The 10,775-nt window shown below is 41.6% G+C and overlaps 1 protein-coding gene and 1 long non-coding RNA gene across 2 annotated transcripts; one reads left to right on the forward strand and one right to left on the reverse strand.

Moving 5' to 3' along the window:
- The first annotated feature begins 614 nt into the window (after positions 1-614).
- Positions 615-10,549, forward strand: LOC135769088 (aerolysin-like protein). The gene is made up of 2 exons (XM_065278442.1): positions 615-764; positions 8,593-10,549. The coding sequence occupies exon 2, from the start codon at positions 8,607-8,609 to the stop codon at positions 9,546-9,548; it is 942 nt and encodes a 313-aa protein (XP_065134514.1). The 5' UTR covers positions 615-764; positions 8,593-8,606; the 3' UTR covers positions 9,549-10,549.
- Positions 976-8,586, reverse strand: LOC135769089 (uncharacterized). Its single transcript, XR_010542367.1, has 2 exons — positions 7,153-8,586; positions 976-2,654 (listed from the first exon to the last, which is right to left on the reverse strand). It is a non-coding gene; the product is annotated as an uncharacterized lncRNA (long non-coding RNA).
- Positions 10,550-10,775: the final 226 nt, after the last annotated feature.

Here is a 10,775-nt window from a genome sequence, read left to right on the forward strand (position 1 = left end):
TCCAGCTCATCGGGAGCAGTTGGGGTTAGGTGTCTTGCTCAATGACAATGTTTATGTTTTCAGGCCAGGACACTTATGTGATGTTTGGGGCGGGTTGGTTATTTAAACCTGAACTAGAACAACTTTCTGTTTCATGTTGAAACACCTAAATTTGTCAGGCTGCCACAGACACACAAACAATTATTATAGGCATAGTTCACCCAAAAATGAAAATTCTGTCATAATTTACTTCCATAGTATTATTTTTTCCTACTATGGAAGTGAATGGGGTCCACAAACATTTTGATTACAAACATTTCTCAAAATATCTTCATTTGTGTTCATCAGACCAACAAAGACATTTATTCAGGTTTGTAACAACATCAGGGTGAGTAAATGATGACAGAATTTTGGGTGAACTATCCCTTTAATTCTAAGGGTTCACTTAATTTTTCCACTGCCATTTTGAATGTTGAATGAGTGTATTCAATAAAGACATAAAAGATAAGAATTTTTGTGTCATTATTTTTAGACACATTATGTTTGCAATACACTTGACTTAAAATCATGAAATTCCAAAACGTTCACATACTTTCTTGCCACAGGGTAAGTGATTTCGACAGAATTTCTGATCCTCTGGCACTGAAGATGTTGTGGGAGTTTCCTTTAACGTTACACAATGTTTAAAATGACTCATGAGCTTTCTATATAAACAGCTGTCAGGATAAACAGAAATCATCAGATCATCTGCTCTTCAAGTTTACTATCAGACTACAATAATTCAAGTAAGTGCACTTAACCCATATATTAAAAATCTATTTGTTTTGGACAATATATTTTACATTTATGCTAAAAATATTAAAAAACAGTGAAGATCAATTAAATATATTTGTGAATTTGATATATTCAGAAATATATATATATATATTTTAATACATTTAAAGTAAAGTTAAAGCTTTTCTTCCAATGTCACATGTGAATGTACTATTTCATTGGATTAGGGCTAAATACACACACACACACACACACACACACACACACACACACACACACACACACATATATATAATAAACATATTTAATGACCAAGAACTTTTTCACCTGGGTATAAAATTCGACCAATCGTGTCGACCAGGCGTGACGTCATAGATGGAAGCCAGAGAGCATAAATACGGCAGAAAGGAACGACCACTTTATCTTGCATAAGCCGAAGCGGGTATACAGGCACGCCAGAAGTATGGCCAGGAAGACGCAGCGTCTCGTTCCCTTCTCAGGGAACAAGGGTTACATACGTAACCTGAGACATTCCCTTTCGAGGGAACTTCAACGCTGCGTCAGAGCTGACGCTATGGGGAACATTATACCCAATCCGCCAGACTACAAGTGCCTGTCTGTGTGTAGACAGTACAACTAAGACCAAAGCACACGATCCCCAGGAATAAAGTTAAGATCCAATTCAAAAGTGTAGAAAAGTGAGCAGTGAGGACCTGCCTGCCGCATCACAGATATCCTGGATCAAGGCCGCTGCCCACAGTGCAAGCCTGCAATATTACGGGTGTGAAATATTATTCCGAACCTTATGCACGTAAACTGGCCTAGGGTGTAGAAACCCTTCACCATGCCTGGAGTGAACTTGAAGGCAGGTGAGTGAAACTGAGAGAGACATTAAATCTCCTACCCTCTTCAGGGAGGTAATAGCTAGGAGAAGTATAGTTTTACAGAGTAAGAAACTTTCTGAGATGATATCCAATGGCTCAAATGGTGCCCCTGATAAGTTCTCCAGGACCACAGACAGATCCCACGCAGGGATCCTAGAATGACTCGCAGGCCTTAGCCTCCTAGTGCCACACAGGAAACGCATGAAAAGATGGTCTCTACTTAATGAGGGGCCGACCACTAAGGTATGAAAGACAGATATAACTGCCACATAAGCCTTAATGGTCAAAGGAGATAGCCCTGCTGCAAACTGCTCCCATAAAACCTCCAGAACTGTACCATGGGGCAGTTAACTGGCTCATATAAGTACTCGTGGCACCATGTAATAAAAAGTCTTTCTTTAAATGCTTATCATTTCCTGGTGGAGGGAGCTCTGGAAGTAAAATAGTCTGCACAACCTCAGTTGAAAGACCCGTTTCTATGAGTCTGTTCTCCTCAGAGGCCAGACCCAAAAACTCTAGGCAGGGGTAAAACACAATGCCCCTCGCCTGAGATTATCGATCCCTACAGATCGGCCCCTGAAATGGGGAGCCGTCTGGGAGGGAGACCAGGTCTGAAAACCATTTTACAGTCAGCCAACATGAGGCTACGAGCAACAGCTCTGCCTGTGCTGCCGGACCTTCTGCAGAACTCCCGGTAGCAGAGCTACTGGGGAAAATCACACCAAAGGCTCTCAGTGGGACTGGGTGTGAGAGAGAAAACCAAAGAGTACAATGTGAATTCTCGTGAATTGCAAACAGGTCAGCTTTCGCTTGGCCAAAACCTGAGCCAGATTTGCTCCCCCATGTGTGGGTGGAGTCTTCATTCCCTGAGCTCAACGCCTGCCTCAGCAGAACGTCTGCTCCATGTGGACTTAGAACTAGATTTTTACCTTATGGCCTTCCATAGCCACTTTTAGGCCTTAGAGGGATGCATCCATCGTAAGCATGATGTGACGACCATGAGCCCCCAATATTGGCCTTCATTTACATTTACATTTACATTTAGTCATTTAGCAGACGCTTTTGTCCAAAGCGACTTACAAGTGAGGTAGACAATAGAAGCAATTATGGCAACATAAGAACAGCAATACATAAGTGCACTGGAAATAGTCTCATCAAGTCCAACACAATATACATAGCCAAGGGTATGTTAGTGGTTTTTTTTTTTTTTTTTTTTTTTTTTTTTTAGATAAAGAGGAAGGTAGATAGAGAAAGAGATAAAGAGAAGGGTAACTAAATAAAGATAGTAAATCTGTAATTAGGAAGTTAGGTAATGGTGGAAGAGATGGGTTTTTAGCCGAGTCTTAAAGACAGCTACAGTGTCAGCTGATCGTGTCACGACCGGCAGATCATTCCACAGTTGTGGGACAGTTCCTGAGAAGGTACGCGTTAGTGTTTTCTTCCCTTTTTGAGATGGTACCACAAGTCGTCGCTCGGTGGCAGAGCGCAGTGATCGAGAGGGTACATAAGGCTCTATAAGCAAGCGAAGGTAAGGGGGTGCTGACCCAGTGGTGGTTTTAAAGGCCAGGAGCAGAGCCTTAAATTTGATGCGGGCTGCTATAGGAAGCCAGTGTAACTTGACAAAGAGAGGAGTGACGTGCGCCCTCTTTGGCTCATTGAAGACCACTCTTGCCGCTGCGTTCTGAATCATCTGTAAGGGTTTGGTCGTGCAGGCTGGAAGTCCTGCCAGTAGCGCATTGCAGTAGTCCAGCCTGGACAGGACAAGAGCTTGGACCAGGACCTGCGTAGCATGCTCATCTAGGAAAGGTCTAATTTTCCTAATATTGTAGAGGATGAATCTACAAGAGCGAGCGGTGCTGGCAACATGCTCCGTGAAGCTAAGCCGATCATCAATGACCACTCCCAGGTTTTTGGCCGTCTTGGAAGGCGTGATGGTCGAGGAACCTAGCTGAATGGAAAAGTTGTGCTGAATCTTTGGTTCGGATGATATGACAAGCAGTTCTGTCTTCGCAAGGTTAAGCTGGAGATGGTGATCCTTCATCCAGAGTGAGATGTCCCTCAGGCATGCCGAGATGCGGGCAGAAACCGTAGGATCATCAGGGTGGAACGACAAGTGGAGTTGAGTGTCGTCTGCATAGCAGTGGTAGGAAAAGCCATGTTTCCGAATGACAGAGCCCAGGGATGTCATGTATATCGAAAAGAGCAGCGGTCCAAGCACAGAGCCTTGAGGGACCCCGGTATCTAGACGTTGGGGTTCGGAGACGTCACCTCTCCAGGATACCCGAAATGACCTATCTGAGAGGTACGACTTGAACCATAAAAGCGCTGTGTCAGTGACACCCATAGACATGAGAGTCGACAGGAGGATGCGGTGATTGACGGTGTCAAAAGCTGCAGATAGATCCAGTAAGATCAGCACAGATGATTTGGAGGCTGCCCTTGCCTGCCTTAGGGCCTCAATGACTGATAGCAGCGCAGTCTCAGTGGAGTGACCACTTTTGAATCCAGACTGATTGCTATCCAGGAGGTTATTTTGTGTGAAGAAAGTGGAGAGCTGGTTGAACACAATGCGTTCAAGAGTCTTGGAAATGAAGGGAAGAAGAGAAACGGGTCTGTAGTTCTCTAGCATAGCAGGATTGAGAGTGGGTTTCTTCAGCAACGGGGTTATCCGGGCCTCTTTAAATGCTACAGGGAAGGTGCCAGTGGAAAGGGATGAATTGATAATGTGAGTGAGAGCAGGGATAACAGACGGAGAGATGGCCTGGAGGAGATGGGTGGGTATGGGATCTAGCGGGCAGGTAGTCGGATGATTAGAAGCCAAGACCTTGGAAACATCTGCTTCGGATAGGAGAGAGAAGGAGGGAAGGGAGCATGTCTCAGGGATTTGAGAATGCGCAAGAAGCGGCGGCTCGGAGAACTGACTGCTAATAGTTTTCGTTTTCTTCACAAAGAAGGAAGCAAAATCATCAGCCGTTAGGTCGGATGAAGGTGGAGGGGCAGGGGGACAAAGAAGGGTAGAGAAGGTCTTGAAGAGAGTGTGAGAGTCAGGTGAGTTGTTAATCTTTGAATGGTAGTATAGGGTCTTTGCAGAGGAGACATCCTTGGAGAAGGAGGCAAGAAGAGACTGATAGAGGCAGAGATCAGAAGGATCATTCGATCTGCGCCACTTCCTCTCTGTAGCCCTGAGTGTGGAGCGATGCTCACGGAGAACCTCAGTTAGCCAAGGAGCAGAAGGTGTGACCCGGGCCGGTCCAGATGTCAGAGGGCATAATGTGTCTAAGCAGGATGTAAGAGTGGAACAAAGTGTGTCTGTGGCATTGTCAGTATCTAACAGAGAGAGTTGGCTGGGAGCGGGCAGCGTGGAAACAATCGCAGAGGATAAGCGGGAGGGAGAGAGCGTGCGCAGGTTGCGCCTGAACGTGACCAATGGGGGATCGTATGTAGCGACAGGGGGAGTCAGGTCGAGGTCGAGAGTAATTAGGAAGTGATCAGATGTGTGAAGTGGGGTGACCTGGGTGTGGTAGGTGGAACAACAGCGTGTGTAGATAAGATCTAAAAGATTACCAGACCTGTGTGTTGGTAAAGTAGGGACTCGCTTGAGGTCAAACGACGCAGTCAGGGTGTTGAAGTCAGCTGCCTGTGGTTTCTCCAGGTGGATATTGAAGTCACCAAGTACTACTAAAGGAGTACCATCCTCAGGGAATGAAGACAGAAGTACATCTAACTCCTCCAAGAAGTGTCCAAGTTGACCTGGGGGGCGATAGATAACTAAAAAATGCATTTTAGTAGGGTGGATGATAGTAACAATATGCGATTCGAAAGAGTTGCTGTCACATGAGGGGGTTTGCTGTTGGAATTTCCAGTCCTTTGGGATGAGCAGACCAGTTCCTCCACCCCTTCCTGTTGTGCGAGGACTGTGTGAGAAAGTGTAGTTGTTGGAGAGGGCAGCCGGAGTGGCCGTGTCCTCTGGTTTAATCCATGTCTCAGTAAGTGCTAAAACAGAAAGGCCAGAATGTGAGGCAATGGCAGTAATGAAATCTGCTTTGTTGACAGCAGATTGGCAGTTCCATAAGCCAATGGGAAGAGAGAGTGAGGCAATAGTGGAAGGTGGGAGAGTGCGGAGGTTATTAATATTTCTCCCACGGCGACGTGATACAACAGATTTACGAGTTGTAATGACAGTAGAGATTTGAAAGCACATAGTGAAATTATAAGAATAGGAAATGTAAAAGAGAGGAAAAAGAGTGCTATATAGATAAATAGAAAAATATAAAAAGTTAGTACAAAAAGTGCAATACTCAAGTGCCCAGTCGGTGTCCCTGCTCGGTGGAGTCGCGCAGGTAGAGTCGATGGTCTTTACACTCTTCGGTCTTCAGACAACGAGGGCTGCACGCGACCGCTGCCGAGGTGGACTGACTGTTTTGATAAGTTCTTCAAATGTGGGCTGAAACTCAGCAGGCCACGCCCGAAAACAATCAACAACACGTTAATGGCCGAAACTACTACTGTATTTACTGTAATACACTAAAGCACGCGAGGACACGCGAGAACAAACGCGGATTGCAGCACGTGAGACAAAGGTAAACAAGAGAGCGTTTCTTAGCAACGACACTGCGCTAAAACTTCACAAGTCTAAAATCAAATACACTTACACGTTTCTGTGGACTCCTGTTGATAACTGCTTCACCTGAAGACTGAACTGTTTACTGCTGTTTAAATACTCTCCTGGCGTTGGCCACGCCCGAAAACAATCAACAACACGTTAATGGCCGAAACTACTACTGTATTTACTGTAATACACTAAAGCACGCGAGGACACGCGAGAACAAACGCGGATTGCAGCACGTGAGACAAAGGTAAACAAGAGAGCGTTTCTTAGCAACGACACTGCGCTAAAACTTCACAAGTCTAAAATCAAATACACTTACACGTTTCTGTGGACTCCTGTTGATAACTGCTTCACCTGAAGACTGAACTGTTTACTGCTGTTTAAATACTCTCCTGGCGTTGGCCACGCCCGAAAACAATCAACAACACGTTAATGGCCGAAACTACTACTGTATTTACTGTAATACACTAAAGCACGCGAGGACACGCGAGAACAAACGCGGATTGCAGCACGTGAGACAAAGGTAAACAAGAGAGCGTTTCTTAGCAACGACACTGCGCTAAAACTTCACAAGTCTAAAATCAAATACACTTACACGTTTCTGTGGACTCCTGTTGATAACTGCTTCACCTGAAGACTGAACTGTTTACTGCTGTTTAAATACTCTCCTGGCGTTGGCCACGCCCGAAAACAATCAACAACACGTTAATGGCCGAAACTACTACTGTATTTACTGTAATACACTAAAGCACGCGAGGACACGCGAGAACAAACGCGGATTGCAGCACGTGAGACAAAGGTAAACAAGAGAGCGTTTCTTAGCAACGACACTGCGCTAAAACTTCACAAGTCTAAAATCAAATACACTTACACGTTTCTGTGGACTCCTGTTGATAACTGCTTCACCTTCATGGGAAAGGAACCATGGTTTCTTCCATAATACTAAGGCACAAAGCATCTGCGTGTGACCTTGATCATGAGAAACGATTGCCCCTCAGGATACCCCATGGTTAAAGGATGGATTTGAATATATCAACCCCCTCGGGGGAAGATTATACAAGATCGCGTCCCTCTCACTGAGGGTAAGTAACTACACACGTCACACTGCGGCATGAGCGTGCTCAGCTCCTAAACTTTCTGATTTCTTGGTTTCCTTCATTATCAGCCACACAGTTAAACTATTCAGTCACACAGTTAAAGCTATTCAAACACTCTTGATACACACACACACACATAGATAGCCGCTGAGGCAAAAAAGATAAAGTGGGCATTCCTTTCTGCCGTATTTATGCTCTCTGGCTTCCGTCTATGACGTCATGCCCAACCATTGGTCGAATTTGATATACATACATATACCATGTAGGCGTTCCCCATAGCGTCAGCTCTGACGCAGCGTTGAAGTTCCCTCGAAAGGGAACAGTATGTACCAGTGATGTTAAAATTAAAGCACTCTATGTTTATAATAAAAACTGCTATAATAGTAATTCAAAATATGAATAGTTTTTAGTCAAATAACAAAGACCAGACCCCTCCAAGCCTGTGAATCCCCCAAACAAGAAGAAGTGAGTGAACATGTATGCATCATTGTTTATATTTGTAGGTCAAAAGGTCATCAAATGACTAATTCTATTCACGGCTAAATTATTTTTGATTCATTTTATTAAAAGTTAGATCAGAGCAGGCCTTCACAAAAGAGCATTTAATTACAAAAAAATGCCTTGACAAAAAGGGCCTAACCCTAACACCCAAAGTAATAATGTGGCACTACACAAGCGGAGTTACACTGCGGTTGTGCATTATTATCAATAATTCAAAGGACCGGAGTCAATCATTCCTCTTATAATACAATTACAACAGACATTGCTCTGGTGGTTATTTTAAGACATTTGACAGGTCAGGTGTGGATTACTGAAATTAATCAACACCTGTGAAACATTTCTCAACCAATTAAAATAAAGCAATCAAAACAAGGTGTTTTGAAAAATATATCTCAGCAAATAGATTTTTGGTCACTTTTTGGGCTTTCTTTTTTTTCTTTTTTTTTAACTTTGGGAAGAGCCAACAGAGCCAACAACTTAGTTTTTTATCCATACAATCTTAATAAATAAAGGTTCACAGCAATGCCATCAAAGGACAATCTCTTTTTTTATAATTTAAAAAACATTTTTCAACAACAAAAAAAACAACAACAGAAAAGTGTTTTTGAAGTTGAAGTTTTTTATAAAACCAAAAGTGGTTATTTTGTGAAATCGTAAAGCAATTTTATTTTAAAATAAAATTTCTAATGTTTAGTCACTGATGGATTGTTAAGTCATTTCTGGTGTTGATTTGTGATTCAATTTTCAGATCTCGTTTCGAAAATGGCAACAACTGTGGGTTTAATCGGTGGTAATGGAGGTAATCCGTTTTCCTTCACTGGTGAGAGTAATGGTGCCAGTTTAGAGAAGATCTGGGTTTGGGTTGTAGACTCAAGGGTGAAGGCGGTCAGGGCCTGGCTTACAGACGGAAGCGACAAAACCTTTGGTAATCCGGACGGATCGCATCATGAGTATACGTTTCAGCCCGGTGAGCTCATCACATCATTGTCTCTGTGGGGAAACGGAATGGGAACGCGTCTTGGAGCCATCAAATTCAAAACCAACCGTGGAGGAGAATTCTTTGCAAAAATGACAAGCTGGGGTTTGAAGACAGAATATCCTATGAATGTCGGCTCTGGATTTTGTCTGGGCATTCAGGGAAACTGTGGATCAGACATCGACAACATGGGTTTTGTGTTTCTCAATAAAGTACAATCAATACTTCTTACCAATGTCAAGTATCCCACTCTTTCTGAGATGACACCGCAGGTAGTAGTGGAAGAAATTACATCTAGTACCTTTGAGAATGAAACCTCCACCAGTCAAGAGCAAACCATTGAAAGCTCGAAGAAAATAACCAAAACATGCTCATGGTCTAATACAACAAGCGTTTCTGCAACATTCTCTATGGAGGTGAAGGCTGGGATTGCTAAGACTGCAGAAGTTACCACCGGATTCAGTTTTACAGTAGGAACAGAAAACACTTACAGTAAAGAAGAGACGGATGAAAGAACCCAAACTAAATCCTTTAAAATAGCTGTTCCCCCACGGAAAAAAGTGTATGTCCTTGTCACCATAGGCAGGTGTAGTTTTGATGTTCCTTACACCGGGACAATGAAGGTCACGACTAATGATGGTGCTGTGTTAACATATGAAACCAGAGGACAACACAAAGGAGTCACTTACACTGAAATAAGAGTAAGCACCAAAGAATCTGATATCTAATAAATTTCTTAATTTGATTAATCAATCTTTCTACATTTAATTGCAGGGTTTCTAAGGTTTGATTTCAAAATTAATATTTTCAAGTTTAAATGACTTAAGTTTTCCACTTTAAATGAAAGAATAAATAAATCACCTGTATAATCATTTATTGCTTTTTGTCATGTGATTTCTTTATTTTAAGATGATTAATCACTTTATTGCAGGGTTTCTAAGGTTTGATTTTAAAATGAATATTTTCAAGTTAAAATTACTAAAGTTTTCTACTTTAAATGAAAGAATAAATAAATCACCTGTATAATCATTTATTGCTTTTTTATGTGATTTCTTTATTTTAAGATGATTAATCACTTTATTGCAGGGTTTCTAAGGTTTGATTTTAAAATGAATATTTTCAAGTTAAAATGACTAAAGTTTTCTACTTTAAATGAAAGAATAAATAAATCACCTGTATAATCATTTATTGCTTTTTTATGTGATTTCCTTATTTTAAGATGATTAATCACTTTATTGCAGGGTTTCTGAGGTTTGATTTCAAAATGAATATTTTCAAGTTTAAATTACTTAAGTTTTCTACTTTAAAGCAACACTATGTAGTTTCCATGTAAAAATGACTTACAGCTCCTCCATGTGGTTGAAAAGCGCAACAGTGCCTGGTATCAGACACTCTTCTGCAGGCAGGGAGAGGGGCGGGGCTGTGTTTCCTACCCTCCACCTCCACTTTCAGAGTGTGCTTGTAGCAGCTAGGAGGCTGCTCAGGTTGTAGCAACAGTACAGTTTGTCCAGTTAAAAGTTGTTTTATCACTGAAATAATTTTAGAGACATTATTTAAAGGTAAAAAAACTATATAGTGTTGCTTTAAATGAAAGAATAAATAAATCACCTGTATAATCATTTATTGCTTTTTGTTATGTGATTTCTTTATTTTAACATGATTTATCACTTTACTGTTAATGAGCTGTGTATAATGAAAACTCAGCATTAATAAAGTTTTGTTAACATCAGTTGCTTGCCTCAGGTTTTTTTACTTTAATCCAACACATAAACCCTGAAACCATAAACTGAAGAACAAACATGACAAAAACCTTTATATCAGAAATAAAGCATTACATAGATTAAATAAAAATCAACTAAAGATTTTCTGAAAAATTGTAAAAAATAAATTTATTAAAAAATAATATTTAGATCTTTTTACAGGATTTTATTTTATTTTATTGTGGATTATGTATT

Source organism: Paramisgurnus dabryanus, chromosome 3 (assembly GCF_030506205.2).
Source record: "Paramisgurnus dabryanus chromosome 3, PD_genome_1.1, whole genome shotgun sequence".
NCBI lineage: Eukaryota > Metazoa > Chordata > Actinopteri > Cypriniformes > Cobitidae > Paramisgurnus > Paramisgurnus dabryanus.

What these genes read in the sequence shown, in the direction of transcription:
- LOC135769088 (XM_065278442.1), top strand. Translation starts at nt 8,607, where the DNA reads ATGGCAACAACTGTGGGTTTAATCGGTGGTAATGGAGGTAATCCGTTT.